At 47.1% G+C, this 15182-nt stretch overlaps 1 protein-coding gene across 12 annotated transcripts in view; it reads right to left on the bottom strand.

Annotated features, from left to right (window-relative positions):
* The window catches only part of RAPGEF1 (Rap guanine nucleotide exchange factor 1), a 140981-nt gene that overhangs the window by 67893 nt on the left and 57906 nt on the right, over positions 1 to 15182 (bottom strand). For 7 of the 12 annotated variants that reach the window (XM_067742891.1, XM_067742893.1, XM_067742900.1 and 4 more), the window contains exons 2-3: positions 2688 to 2827; positions 1923 to 2036 (exon numbers count right to left, since the gene is read on the bottom strand). In XM_067742891.1, the coding sequence (XP_067598992.1) occupies positions 1923 to 2036; positions 2688 to 2827 (254 nt within the window). Of the gene's footprint in view, positions 1 to 1922; positions 2037 to 2687; positions 2828 to 13548; positions 13695 to 15182 lie in introns of those variants that run through there. The other 5 variants (XM_067742896.1, XM_067742901.1, XM_067742897.1 and 2 more) reach the window with 2 other exon arrangements.

The raw sequence follows: 15182 nt of genomic DNA, 5'->3' as shown, positions 1-15182 counted from the left end.
AAATACTAAGTCGTAAGACAGCTAGTAAGTGATAATTAAGGATGATGGCAAATGACAGAGTCGGCTAAGTTCACACACCCTGGCAGATTTCCCAACACTTCCTGTTCTGACTGTGGGCCTCCACCATGGGTTTATACTCACTTTGTCTCATGCAGGTGGCCTGGGGCAGAGCACAGTAATTCAACCCTTCTTAAAGGGCAATGACCAGAAACCAGGGTAACACTCTTCCTTGGGTGAAGATCACATCTATAGCTCCTTCCCAGAGAACAGTTTCTCAGCCATGGCACTGACATTTTAGGACAGAAAATCCTTTGTTGGGGTGGGGGGGGAGGCAGGGTTGCTGTGCTCTGTATTGTACGATGTTTACCAGCATCCCTGGCCTCCAGCCAACAGATGCCAGTAGCACCTGCTTCAATCTCCTAGTTGTGACAACCAAAAATGTCTCCAGACATTGCCAAATGTCCCCTGGAGTTTGCAGAAACCCCCACTAAGGAAAGGGTACTTGAGCATCAAATTTCCCCTATGACCTCTCTTGGAGTGATGAAGAAAGGGGGAAAAATTCCAAGAAGTGAGCGGCTGAAACAGTTTCTTATCAGAGTTCACTAGCAAAACACAGTGGTTAGTAAATCATTTTACTCCGGGCTGCCTGGACTAGTGTCAGATGACAAGTGACACTCTTCCTGGCGTTTAATATAAAACCCAGTTCCAAGGGGTTGCTAAACAGATTGCAATAAAAAATAATTGTGGTACAGACCAAATCTTCCACTTTATTACTCTTCTTCAATCTGGAATTTAGATCAATCTGGCAAACACCGTATATTTCATTCTTGCTCTCTATAGCCTCTTTTTCTTAACAGATGGGGCAGGAAAAACGATTATTCAACAAAGACTCTGGACTTAAAACCTATTTTCTCCACTTTTAACTAGACTTTTAAGATATTCTGCTGGTCAACATAAAAACAAAAGTAGATACACTGCAAAATTCAAGAGTTATGTGTTTATATAACAGGGTAGTGTTTGCTAGTGGCATTAAATTGACAGCTGTGACAACAGTTCTACAAACTACACTGTGGACAGTCACTGAAGGGTTCAGAATCTACTTATCTACAAGGCTTGTCTTTATTTTACACTGCTGAGTTTAATTTTGTTTTTATGTTCAGTTACGTGTGGGAGCTAACATTAGATTTCTTAGATATTAAAAAATAAATTGACTTTCATAAAGAGTAACTGTAGCATCGAGAGAGTTTCGACTTGATGTCAGATGACCTGTGTTCAAATCTCAGCATCACTACTCTTCGTGTGACTTTGCCCAAACGTTTAATATCTCCATACTCCCAGCTTCCTTTTCTGCAAGATAAGTTTCCACCTTCCAGGGTTATAATGACAATTAAGTGAGAGAACGAGTGTAAAGCACATAGCATGGGGCTAAAAAAGGCTTGGTACATGTTAGCGGCACAAAAGGTGTCCCTGGCTCTGAGAGCGCTGGTTCCGCACAGTATCATCACACTCAGGAGTCTCGGGAGATAGTTAACAGAGTACCTTACACTTTAGATGCCCTTCCTTTTCTCAACTATCCAGATCACCTTAGCAACTCAAGGAAAGAACAGCTGGTCTTAAGAGATGAGATTCACCCGCTTCCCCCGAACCCGTTGGACCCAAGCAGCACACCCAAACCAATCCCCAAAATCCCGGAGCTTTCGCCATGGAGTACTGAGCTCTCTCCAAAGGCCATGGGGGCTTGGATAAACTCTTACATTTATCCAAGGCTCCTTGGACTGTTTCCTGAACAATTAAGCCCACAGTTGCCACCCAGCTGAACACAATGATATTGCAATAGATTTTTTTTCCATCCCCAAAACCATGGGCCAGGATTCTGCAGTAGAGGGCAAGGCAAACCCAATTGTTCTTAACATCACACTGACCTTCTGCCTTTGAGACCTGGAAGCCACAGCACTGGTGGACATAAATTCTACTGCCTGCTGCTCCAGATCCAAGGGGATAGGGTAGCCCTCTGGTAGAAATCTGTCTGTTGCCTCCTGGAAGAGAGGAAACCTGGATTCCTACAGAGCTTGAAATGGCCGTTTTAGGCTGAAGGGAGGGGTTGATGAAAACCAACAGCTGTTCCAACACATCTGGCTTGACTGGCCCTGCTGAGGTTACTGGTGTTTGAGGACATCTTTGGCTGGGTTTCAAGGGTTTAGCAAGTTTCAGAGCATGGGCCCTAAAGCCGAATGATGGGTGTTCTGGACATCATGAATCTGTGTGTGTGTGTGTGTGTGTGTGTTTGTCTGTGTGTGTGTGTGTGTGTCTGTGTCTGTGTGTGTGTGTGTGAGAGAGAGAGAGAGAGTATGTGTGGGCAACGTGGGCCTCTCTGGGGCACAGAGGCAGCATCCTGGAGTGTGAACATGATGAGCTGAGCTGTTTTAAATGCCCAGAGGATGACACAGCTGGAAAAGAACTGTTCTAGCCAACCAAGCTTGACTCTGATTAACAGGAGAAACACTCAACCATCCTAAAGGTTCATATTCCACAGGGACAATGAAAGCTCCGCCTGGAGCCGTGGAATGCTATGGAATAGGTGTTCTGTACTGAAAGTTCCATCCCCAGGGAATAAACTTAAAAAACAGCACAAACTCATTGCTCAAAGCAGGTGAAGGCCAGGAGAAACACCTAGACAGTCAGCTTACTTTGTTCACAGGCTTCTCTGGAATCTTCACAGACACCTCAGCTGGTTTTCCCTTCTTTGATGGCGTTCTCTTGATTTTGGGTGAGTGGAATTTGTCCATCAGCTTCATGGTGAAGGAGGAGAGATGAGAACGCTGAGAGTCTGAAAACAAAGAAGGTAATGATTTTTAGAGGTACAGTGGGAAGAAGCTGTGGTTCTTTGACCTTTTGTGGAAATGAGCATCGTCCTCAAACAAATCTTTCCCCCTAGCTGTTCAGGGTTACAAAGAAAAGGAAATATGGATCCATTAACCATTTCTGCTTGCATGTTTCAATTTTTTGCAATTTCCATCTAGTCTAGGTTGAAAGCAGTCAAAATGGCTTTGGAAAACGAACGTGCAAATATTTCCAAGTGTCCTTATAGAGTTTGTCTGATGATCTAACCAATGTCCAAGGGAACCGGCTAAGATGAAAGAATACCAAAGTAGAATCACAGAAGTGCTGGATGGAAGAACTGGAAAGGAAGGCCCTTTTGAATCAACCTTCTCGTTTTCTGGTTTAGGGAACTGCAACAAGTGACATGGGTAAGGCCTCAGAGCTGGCAGTGGAGACTGAAACAGAACGAAGGTGTTTGAAACCCTCGGGGACACAGTGAAAAACTAAGTGGTTTCTCGCCAAGATCAGGAACAAGATGAGGGTGTCCGTTCTTACTACTGTCATTCAATTTTGTACTCTCTTACTCCAATAAAAGCCACCCAGATTGGAAAGGAAGATATAAAACTATCTCTATTTGTAGATGACATAATCTTGTATATGAAAAATCCCAAGCAATCCACTAAGAAACTACTAGTACTAATAAACAAATTTAGTGGGCTCCCAGGATACAAGATGATATACAAAATCACATGCAAGATCATATACAAAAATCAGTATTTCTATACATTAGCAAGGAACATATAAAAAACGAATGTCTAAAAAGCTTCCATTCACAATCATCAAAAAGAATAAAATACTTAGGCATAAAATTACACTTAAGTGAAGTACTGATATGCTATATCGTGGATGAATCTTGAAAACATTATGCTAAGTGAAAGAGGCCAGTCACAAAGACCACACAGTGTATGACTCCATATATCTGAAATGTCCAGAACAGGCAAATCTATAGAGATAGAAAGTAGATTAATGGTTGCCTAAGACTGAAGAGAGTGGAGAGGGACGGAGAGGGGCTGCTAGTGAGTAAGAGGTTTCTTTTGGTGGCGGATTAAAAGTGTTCTAAAATTAGAATCTGGTGACCATTATACAATCCAGTGAATTACTATAAAAAAAAACTTGAATTCTACACTTTAAAGGAGTCTGTTATGTGAATTATATCTCAATGAAGCTGTTAAAAAAAAACTAACCCAATGAGCAGCCTTCCTTCATTTACCACCCGCCATTTACCATAGCACTTTCTAGTGTTTGAAACCATCTTATTATTTACTTATGTGTTTATCTCCTCACAAGAATGCAAACTCACTGAAGGCTGTACCTGCCTTGTTCAAGCTTGCATCTCCAGTGCTAACATGGTACCTGGCCCATAGAAGATGCTCAGGAAACATTAATTCAACAAATGAACAAATCAACCAACGAAAAAATACCCCACGAAGGCTTCCCTGGTGGTGCAGTCGTTAAGAATCCGCCTGCCAATGCAGGGGACATGGGTTCGAGCCCCGGTCTGGGAAGATCCCACATGCTGCGGAGCAACTAAGCCCATGCGCCACAACTACTGAGCCTGCACTCTAGAGCCCTCGAGCCACACTGAAGCCTGTGTGCCACAACTACTGAAGCCCACGCACCTAGAGCCCGCGCTCCACAACAAGAGAAGCCACTGCAATGAGAAGCCTGGGCACCACAACGAAGAGTAGTCCCTGCTTGCTGCAACTAGAGAAAGCCCACGTGCAGCAACAAGGACAAAAAAAAAAAACCCAAAAAAAAAGGACTGCTTCTTTAGGCAATGTCAGAAATTCACAGGAAATACTTGAAATTGATTGAAAATTAGGGAGAACGTGATCCTATGCAATGGAAAAAGAAGTATCTGTATTTTTTTTTTGGCTGCGTTGCGTCTTTGTTGCTGCGCGCAGGCTTTCTCTAGGTGTGGTGAGCGGGGCCTACTCTTCATTGTGGTGCGCGGGCTTCTCATTGCAGTAGCTTCTCTTGTGGAGCGTGGGCTCTAGGTGTGTGGGCTTCAGCGGTTGCAGCACGTGGGCTTCAGGAGTTGCAGTGCGTGGGCTCAGTAGTTGTGGAGTGTGGGCTCAGCAGTTGTGGCTCACGGGCTTAGCTGCTCCACGATATGTGGATCTTCCCAGACCAGGGCTCAAACCCACGTTCCCTGCATTGGCAGGCAGATTCTTAACTACTGCACCACCAGGAAAGTCCCCTATCTGTATTTTTAAAATAAAAAATACACTCCCTTTCAATCTTCCCAGCAATTAAGTACGAAAATACCAAAAAACAAAAAACCTTCCAAATAAATGACACAGCACCTTGTATTATAGGTATGTCACTGTGTCTACTAGTGTTGCATATGACTTCATAGGGCCAAAGTTCAATTCTTTTGTCAAAGACCTTCCAGGTGGCAGGCAGGATCAGATAAACGATCTGCCCTTTGCAATTATCTAGGAACCCACTGCACTCTGGACCAAAGAGAAAAAGCCAGGGCCTGACCTTCGTTCATAAGCGGAGTCAAACCAAACACAGCTTCACAGCTGTCTGTCTGCTGGCCAGAACTGCAGAAAGCCCTTCTTAGAGCCCCAGTGTGGACACAAATCCACAGGAAGCTCATGCACCTCTCTCCTCACCTGGAAGGGCTCAACGCAGGGTCGGAGGGGCTCTCGGCACCAGTCCTCAAACGCTGCATCACCCCTGGGATTCCAAGCAGGTAAACTGGGATGGTGTGATTGCTCCAGCTCCCCTCTTCCCCTTCCCCACCCAAGCAGGGTGGGCCCCATGTACAGTTTATACTTCCTTCTTTATACTTCGAAATGATGTGACCAGTCTAATAATTCATGTGGTAGTTAAGAGGGTGAGCTTTGCAGTCAGTCTGTTTGAGTTAACAGACTTCAGCGGCACCTCTCCAAGTCTTAAGTTTCTTTGTCTGGAAAACGGGGCTGATAACATTGTTCTAGAAACGGCTGATGTGATGTAGGTTAAATGAGATGCTGCTTGTGGGCAACGTGGTGAGGTACTCAGCCATGTGCTGGGCACACAGTACCTGCTCAATGCAGGGAGCTAATTAACCCAACTATATGATTTGGATGGGTAGCAAGTCTGACCAAACTTTGAATTCTTACTTCCCAACTGCTTACAGATCTGAATCAGGATACTCTGCAGCACTGAACATCTGACCCACGATCCCGAGGAACTGAGGGCCTTACACATGCCCCTCTCCTCTTCCTTTAGTCCTGACCAGAAGTTCATCTGTGTCCCTCTCTGGTGCCTCCTTCCATATTGCCTTTATTGCTGCCCCCATCCTCCTCCTTCGGATGCTGGCCTCAGCATCCCGAAAGTCTCAGCACATCCCTCACCAGACAGGTTCCCCAAGTCAGATGTTAGGGTGTGACTTCCACCCTGGCAAGCAAGACTGAAAGCGGGGCAAGAAAAGGAGACACAAATGGGGAAGTAAAGGCAGGATGCATGATTTCTTTGGTGGTCAAAAATGTTCAGAGACATGGGCTGGGCGAGCCAACTTCCGCCTCCTCTGGTCTGCTGCCCCGAGTTGCTATATGGGTAGGCAGGGGGCCGAGGGACTGGCCAGATTCACATCTCTGCCATCATGACCAGGGTGGAACTAGGGTAGGCAAACAAGGTATGGGGGCTCCCCAAAACCCCTGATCATGACCCAGGGGTCAAGTAAGGACACCTCCACCTGAGAGCAAACACAGCCCAGGAAGTATATCACAACATACTCTCTCAACCTCTGCTTTGCCAAGCACGGCCTGAGACTCTGGTCTGTCTTGGCGCACAGCTGGGAATCCACATCAGCATTTAAAGAAAGTGTTATATCCACCAATAAATCTCTCTCCTTGTAGTATTTAACAGCCTCAGAGCAGCCAGTTCTAGCACAAGATGTGATAAATCAAGTGGAGGAAGCAGGTTCTTTGTAATGACAACCAACCTCCTCAAGCCTGGAAATCAAGGACAGCACTAACTAGGGAAGATTTTGACTTGGAGGCTGCTTGTCACCTTTTCCTTGAAACAACAGCTTAGCAACACAGATTTCAACACAGGTTTCAGGAGACTTGCAAGGTCACTCAAACTATGCATTTCAGTGCTGATAAAGCACTATAATGACCAGTGACAGCAGAGTGGAAGGAAGCAAAGGTGGCAGCTATGTTGGGGTAATCTTGCCAACAGTACCCCCACACACACACACTTCCTGCCCCTCTTCTCACATTCCTCATGTGTATCAATCATCTGGGGTAGAGGGCAACGCTAAAGAGATACTCTCACACTACTACAGAGTTTCAGGTGACTTTAATGACCACTCTGACTTTTCACTTGGGAAGTTGTAAATGTATGTGTTTAGATATTTTCTAGTACTGAAATTAAAACAAAATTTTGAAAGATTTCATAATACACATGTACAACTTACAGAGAATTCATCAAATCCATGCATCCACCAACCCAGACGATCAAAGAGAAGCGTGAGCAATGACGAATATCTGCACCATCCAACGTGACAGTCACTGGACTATTGAGCACTTGAAATGTGCCTAGTGTGACTGAGAAACTGAGTTTTTATGGAAATGTAATTAAACAGCCACACGAGACTGGTGGCTGCCGTACTGGACAGCACGGCTCTAGAAGCAGAACATTAGCAATCTCACTGCTGCCACCACATGCTCCGTCATAATCATATCTTTCTTCCCGACGATGGGTAAACCGTGGTTTTGATTTTTGTGCTTATCCATCCCTTATTTTTTAGAAAATTTTATTATTTAATTTATTTATTGATTTATGGTTGCGATGGGTCTTCGTTGATGTGCAGGGGCTTTCTCTAGTTACAGCGAGCAGGGGCTACTCTTTGTTGTGGTGCACGGGCTTCTCATTGCAGTGGCTTCTCGTTGCGGAGCACGGGCTCTAGGTGCGCAGGCTTCAGTAGTTATGGCTTGTGGGCACTAGAGCACAGGCTCAGTAGTTGTGGCACACGGGCTCACTAGTTGTGGCGTGCGGGCTCTAGAGCGCAGGCTCAGTAGTTGTGGCACGTGGGCTCAGTAGTTGTGGCTCACGGGCTGTAGAGCGCGGGCTCAGTAGTTGTGGCTCACAGGCTCTAGAGCACAGGCTCAGTAGTTGTGGTTCACAGGCTCTAGGTGCACAGGCTTCAGTAGTTATGGCTCACGGGCTCTAGAGCACAGGCTCAGTAGTTGTGGCACACGGGCTCAGTAGTTGTGGTGCACGGGCTCTAGAGCGTGGGCTCAGTAGTTGTGGCACATGGGCTCAGTAGTTGTGGCTCATGGGCTGTAGAGCGCAGGCTCAGTAGTTGTGGCGCATGGGCTTAGCTGCTACGCGGCATGTGGGATCTTCCTGGACCAGGGCTTGAACCCGTGTCCCCACATTGGCAGTCGGATTCTTAACCACTGCGCCACCAGGGAAGTCCCTCATCCCTTATATTTTGTCATAGTTTATATCTATAAGTACAGTTTAATGTATAGGTTTGTGAAGTTAACTTAAAATGGTATTTCATTGTAAATGTTCCTATGTTCTTGCTTTTTCACTTAGTTGTAGGTCTGACGTTTGGCCAGGTGAAGTGTATGTAAGTGCTTTTGTTTTCAGTGCTGTGAAGTTCCACATATAGCAGTTTTACTTACCCCTTCCCTGCCAGTGAATACTGGGTCATTTTCAGTGTTTTTGCTTTTATAAACAACATGGCAATGGACCTTCTCATACTTGCCTTCTGGAGCACATGCAAGAGCTTTCTGTGACTAGAACCGCTGGGCTACAGAGTACACACTGCATCTCATTCCATGGATGTTGCCAGATGACTCTCCAAAGGGTCTGTGCCACTCTGCAGCCCCAAGGGCAAGGTTGAGTCCCAGCTGCTCTCCCCATACCTGGGCTTGCCAGACTTGCACACTTTTCGATAGGGCCATAGCTAAACAAAGGAAACAAAAGCCCTCCTTCCCATGGAAATGCTTTAAATTGGTGTATCTTACTGTGTTCTATCAAATCTGCCAGAACAACTTCAAAGCTCATGGATAGAACTTAAGAAAAACCCTCAACCACCACTTAGTACGGCATTTATACCAAGGAGCGTCTGGAACTCCCAATGACCAATCTGCTAGTCATTTCTGCCAGAGGAGGAAAGCTTACATGACCTCACAATCAATTTCTGTAGAGATGGCCCGACGTTACTAAGAGCAGCACTCTCCTGGGCAACCATCACAGGCTGCAGACAGGCTGTCAGATGAACCTCCTTCTCTACCCAGGGGGAGAGAGAACGGGCTGGAGGAGAGGCACGTAGCCTGCTCACAAAATCATGTCTGAAGCAAAACCAAAAACACACCAAAGCCAAACCAGTTTCTTCCAAGTAGTCTGCCAGGTGTTCAATATTTCATTCTTAAATTTTCAATTTGCCCCTTGGCCAGGCTTAACAACGATCTCTGCTTGGTGCTGACAAATGTACACATCAACTGGCCTTTCAGACGTCATTTGTAGCAGCAGCTGGGATCCCAACTTAGCAGTGCTTTCTGTCAGGGCTTAACTTCGCCTTGGATGGGGGGAGTCTCTACATATCAACCATACGAGGGACCACGAAGTCAGGGTCAGGGTGGACAACACTTTGAGGCAGTTCCTTGGGAGACACGGTGGCTGCTCGTTCTTCGTACCGACGGTGTGCAGGATGCCCGCTCATCCGCGCACGAGTTCTGGTTGCACACTTCCGCTTCCTTCATCCACACCATTTCCCAAATGTGTTAAAAGGACAACTAGGGTGGAGAAGTGACACGAGGACATTAGGAAGAACTATTTTAAACATAAGGACTTCAGATTTTTAAAGGTGTGTTTGCTTATCTAGAATCGTACAGACTGTAATGTGAAGACAAAGACAGCGCGAGAGTGAGTGGGTCGCGGGCACGGCAGGCGGCCCGCGGGCTCTGGAAGCAGGCAGTTGGTGTTCTCACTTCCGCGTGGCCTCTCTGAGCTGAAGGTGCCTCGCCTGTGGAGCAAGCATAACCACAGGACCGACCTGCCCGGGTGGTTGTTGCGAGGGTTAAGCGTGAACCTGCATGTGAAGCATTTAGCAAAGGACCCGATATACAGCAAATGCTCAGTACACGGCACCCGTTGCCGTTACGGGATAACACCGCCAAGCCTCTGCCAACACTCAGTATGGCAAAGGCTAAAAATAATCCCAGCCTAGTAGAGCGCAAAGTAACCTGATGCTTCATTTTTTCCAACAACTTCCATATTAAAAGATCCTCTTTCTTACCTAATATAGAACTATTCGTGTTAGGGAAAACAGGGAAAATAATTTCTCTAGTTCTGCAACACCAAAGGCTCTTTTGACATGAAAATCTGTTCATGTTGCCCATTGGTTCAGGAAGTCGACTGATAGCTATGATGCTGCTGTGGGTGCTGATGGAAATATTAAGCATATCCTTTTTTCTTTTTTCAGTAACAAAAGTAAAACAACCTCATTATAAAAATCCAAGCACTGTAAAAATATATAATCTAGAAAGTGAAAATCCCTCATAACTCCACGTATGGCAGAGCTGAAATATCTCCCTGACTTGGTTTTTCCAACTGAGCGATATGCTGTGGGCATTTTCCCATGTGAGCACAGTTAACGGGTGAATAATGTTCTGCTGAAAGGCCAACCACACACAGGCCACCAGTCTCCTGACTGATGGTTCCAGTTCCTAGCCCTTGCCCTTCAAACAACAGCACATGGAAGAACCCCCTCAGGCTTAGCCCTCTGAGCACCTGTCTGAGATAGGCTCCTAGAAATGGAACTGTTAGGCCAAAGGGCATAAGCACTGAAAACCTGCTAAGAGACCACGCAGCTGCCTCGAGCTGGAGGCAGGCCAGCAGGGACTGTGCCAAAGAGTGAGACTCGGGGTGCAAGCAGAAGAGGTGGGGTGCAGGAAAGAGACCAGGCCTGGGGGCCCCTGCCACCTACAGAAGAACCCAGGCTTCACCGTGGATCTGGGCTCAACTCCGACAGAGCTACCAGTTTTGCTTTACTTGCATAACAGGTAAGGATTAAAAGCAGATTCAGAATTGAACAGACACTTCACAAAAGATGAAATCCAAATGGCCAATAAACACACGACAAGGTGCTCAGTTCTATTTGTCATCAGGAAACAATAAATTAAAACCATGAAGCAATACTACGACACATACACACCAGAATGGATAAAAAGAAAAGAGAGGAAATACTAAGCACTGGTGAGGATGAAGAGGTACGGGCACCCTCCCTCCATTGCTGCGGAGGGCAAGGCAGGACGAGAGCAGAGCACACGCTGCCTGGAGGCCCAGGATTAAATCTTATTCATTTTGGAATCCGGCACATAGCCCCGAAACCGGCACACAGTGAAAATAAATAAATGATTGTTAGTAAACACAAAGACAAAAGAATCAATGAATGAATTCTGCAACAACTAACAACTACTACATTCAACCAATACCAGAGAGTAATATCCGATTAGTGATGTAGACAGGACGGTTTATACTGATTTTTAATACAATTCTCTAAGGAATGCCAACACGTGAGTCAGAGACAACTCAATCAAGAACTTTCTCTGCTGTGGTGGTTCAGTTTGGGTCATCTGGGTTAAGAGAATGTTGTTCAAGCCACTTCCAGGGAGAAGACAAGAGAGAAATCATACCTTTCCGTCTCCCCATCTAGGTCTTCAGAGGACAATGGACTCCCTGGGCCAGTACTATCTAACAGAAATACAACAAGAGCCACATATGATTTTAAACTAACCTAAATTATCCATAATATTATAATTTCAATATGCAATTAAATAAAAACCATCAACAAGACATTTTACTCTTCTTTTTCTTTCATGCTAAGTCTTCAGAATCCAGTCTCCAGCTGGACCAGACACATTTCCAGCACTGCTGCAGCTCAAGGCCCTGGGAGTGGCTGGCCCTCCCCACCCCTGTGAGGAAGGCTGGCCCACTGGTCTCTTGAAAGAAAGCACCTTGGGCTGGTTGGATTCCAGTGCTTCTGGACTGTGCCGCTGAGGTCTTTAAGGGTGCTTTGCCTCCCCCGGAAAGGCAGACAGTGTGCAGCTGCAGAAGGGCCCACCACAGGGGGACCCCTCACCCCCAGGCTGGGCTCCAGGGCAGCACATGAGTTCCAGGCTCTGAGGCCCTCCACTAACCACTGCCTACGTGGAGGTACTGCAGGATCTCATTCTACCCACCACGTGGTACAGGGACAGAGAGTGAGGAAACCTGCTGTGCAAGGCGGGAGGTGTAGGGCAAAGGAGGTAGACTTTGTTTGACCAGAAGGAATTTCTGACAATCATCGCTTCCCAACAATGCAAACCGATTTTCTTCGGCAGCAGGGACCAAGGACATTCATGCTGGCAGTGACATCATGTCCTCTGCTATGATTTGGGGGCAAAAGGAGTGACACTGACCTCCACACATGGCCAAGGACAGCCCTGTGAACTCATTCCCACCCCACCTGCAGCTCTAAGTGAAACACTCTCAATGTGTGTCACTCTGAGTAAGTTGCCCACTGGGGCCTCACTTTTCTCATTTATAAAATGGGAATAATGATCCTTACCTCACCTCATGGTGCTGTTATAAGGATGTAATAAAGTACGCCATGTAAAGTCACTTAGCATAGTACTGGCACTTCGCAAACATTAAATAAATGTTATCTGCTGTTACCCAAATGTTCTGAGGTAACTGTCACCATTCTGAATGGGCAATTATTATTTTTAACACTGTAGAATTTTTAAATGGAGGAGATAATTCATTGAGCCGGTGCTCTTATGATTTGAGCATTTTTCTACATGTGTGTTTTACTTTAATTTAAAAAAAGTTGTAAAAAAAAAGAAAGGTAGAGCAGAGATGAGAGGAGCTGGACTCTTGGTGATGTTGTCTGGGCTGTTAGATACAGTTTTACTTGTCTGAGGCTCAACTGCCTCTCAACTTCCAGCAACTTGGAAAAAAAGAAAAGAAAAAAGTAGAAAAAGAGGAGAATCCAGTAACTAAAGTACCCTGTAGGATTTAAATAGAAGCCCAGCCTCCGCCAGGTAAACTTCTGATGTGAACAAAGCCTGGAGATGACCTCCTGGGGAGCCTCCCACCCCCTACCTGTCAGAGAGGGCACTGAACAAAGAGTTTTCCCAACACTTACTCCTATGATAAAAAATTCGTCAAATAACGAACAGATATCCCATGAGACGAAAGGGGACCCTCTGGGATTGAGAGCTGCTTCCCTCCTGGAGCCCAATCAAGTGGCTAAATCAGCAGCTTGTGTGTGTAAACACCCTATTGGAAGCCAGGCCCTGCCCAGGGCCATGCTCACATCAACACTGGATGGGAAGGATTCTTACCACCCTTTGGCAAATGAGGAAACCAAGTCACAGGGGCCTAATCCCCCACCTCCCACCCCCAGAACACGCACACACTCATCACAGACAAGGCAACTGTAGCCCTAACACGTGCTGTGAACCACTCAAGGTCAGCCTGTCCCCAGGGTGGCCTACTCCCAAGGAAGGATTTTTTTTCTATGACTGTTTGGAATTGACCCAGAGATTCTTAAGGGCACAGGCTTCACAGACTTCCAGAGATGTAAATTAGTCATTTCTCCAGAGTGTTATTTCTAGAGACAAGAGAGGAGAGAGAGAGGGAGAGAAATCAGTTTATTCCGAGTAAACATACCAACACGCTGGGCAGAAAGCAGGCAGAGCCGAAGCACATCACATCATCAGGAGCCCAGCTACAACAGGAAGCAGGTCCACCCTAACCTTTGTCCTTTAGGTGGAGCTGTCTGGAGCAGCCTCTGTCCCTCAGAGGAACTTGGATGTTAGGACCAGTGCCAGTTCAGAATTCAAACAACGTTCCTCAAGGGCAGCTGAGCCTACTGTGTAGCACGGTGTCGCCCGCCCAGCAGCCCGAGGTGGGGGCAGGAAGTCGTGTCTGTGAGGCACCAGGCCCAGCACGGGGCACCACAGCACCACGGCTGCAGCAGACGGCGGCTCCATCCACTTCAGCTGCTCTAGGCCCAGCTAAGGGACCCCCGAGAACTCATGATTTGTCAGGCCACCCTCTGGGCTTCCAGAGGAAAAACAACATGCGCATTTGTCAGTGAGCACATGTTCACTTGTTTATTTCCCAGGCAACAGGAGAAGGAGCTGGGAGTCACAACCCCAGCAGTTTGGGACACTGCTGGGATTTCTCGCTGGGCAAAGTTCGAAGAAAGAGAAGGGACAAGGGTCACCTGTAAACTCCCCTCCCTTCCCTATCACCTCAGAGAAACAGGGTGCATCAGATGATGCAAGGCAGGCACAAGCGGCGCCCTCATTCATTTACTCACTCATTCGTTCCATACATATTGATATGCCAAGCATTTGCAAAGTGCTGGTGTCAGAAAAAGGAGCAGGACACAGCTCCTCCCTCCAAGGAGCCCCTAATCTTGTGGGGGAGACCCAGAAAAATCCTCAGTCCTGATGCAGCAAGGACTCCTGGGATGCAGCCGTGCAGAGGAAAGGCAGGACGCTTCCAGCTGCTCACAGCCCGCTCAGGAGGAGGACGGCTCCTGGTGCCGGTGGAAGCGCCCTAGAACCCACGGGCTTCGAGTGAAACCCCAGCCTGCTCCCCAGGGCACGAAAAAGGGCTGAGACTACAGGCTTTGGATGTTTCACATGGGGACCAATGAAAAACATCAGAGTCGGCAAACAGGAACTGGTTTGGAAAAGGCTGCAAGAAACTCTGAAGGACACAGAGGAATCTGAAAATGACCACTTCTCCAAAGACGCACTTCTGGCTTCCCAGGCATGGGGGTGGGGGTGGGAGGGGGAGGGGGCAGGTATGCAGGAGAGGCAGCCTTTGCTCTCACCCAAGCAGAGGCAGCGCATTTTCTCCGGAGCAAAACGAGCGAAGGCTACTCGGCTGCTCCTTGACAGACCCTGCCCCTCTGCTCCTGTGCCTCAAATACATCTGCGGCCAGGGCTCTGTTCTCACAAGAACGTCTTATCATGTCGGTTCATACACGCATGGGGTAAAAAACAAACCCCACTCCGCTCTATACATTCAGAATCAAGCACTGATCAATCCCAGTCTCTCCGGGGTAAGGACCAAGGTGGTCCTGGTTGCCCTGCTTCAGAGGCCCCACTCCCCACCAGATGCCAAGTGAGCGGTGGGCTCTCAGCTTCCATGAAGTGTGGGAACTTGAAAGGATCTGAGTCTACTGACAGCGGAAGCCGAGGCCCTGGGAACTGATTTCCCGCCAGCCTAGGACCCAGGCCTCCTGAACAAAGCCGGTCCAGGGCTCCCTCCTCAGTAATGGCTGAGAA

This window comes from Pseudorca crassidens, chromosome 7 (genome assembly GCF_039906515.1).
Source record: "Pseudorca crassidens isolate mPseCra1 chromosome 7, mPseCra1.hap1, whole genome shotgun sequence".
Lineage (NCBI taxonomy): Eukaryota > Metazoa > Chordata > Mammalia > Artiodactyla > Delphinidae > Pseudorca > Pseudorca crassidens.
The sequence above is the reverse complement of the archived record's forward strand: the minus strand, read 5'-3'. Positions and strand labels throughout refer to the sequence as shown.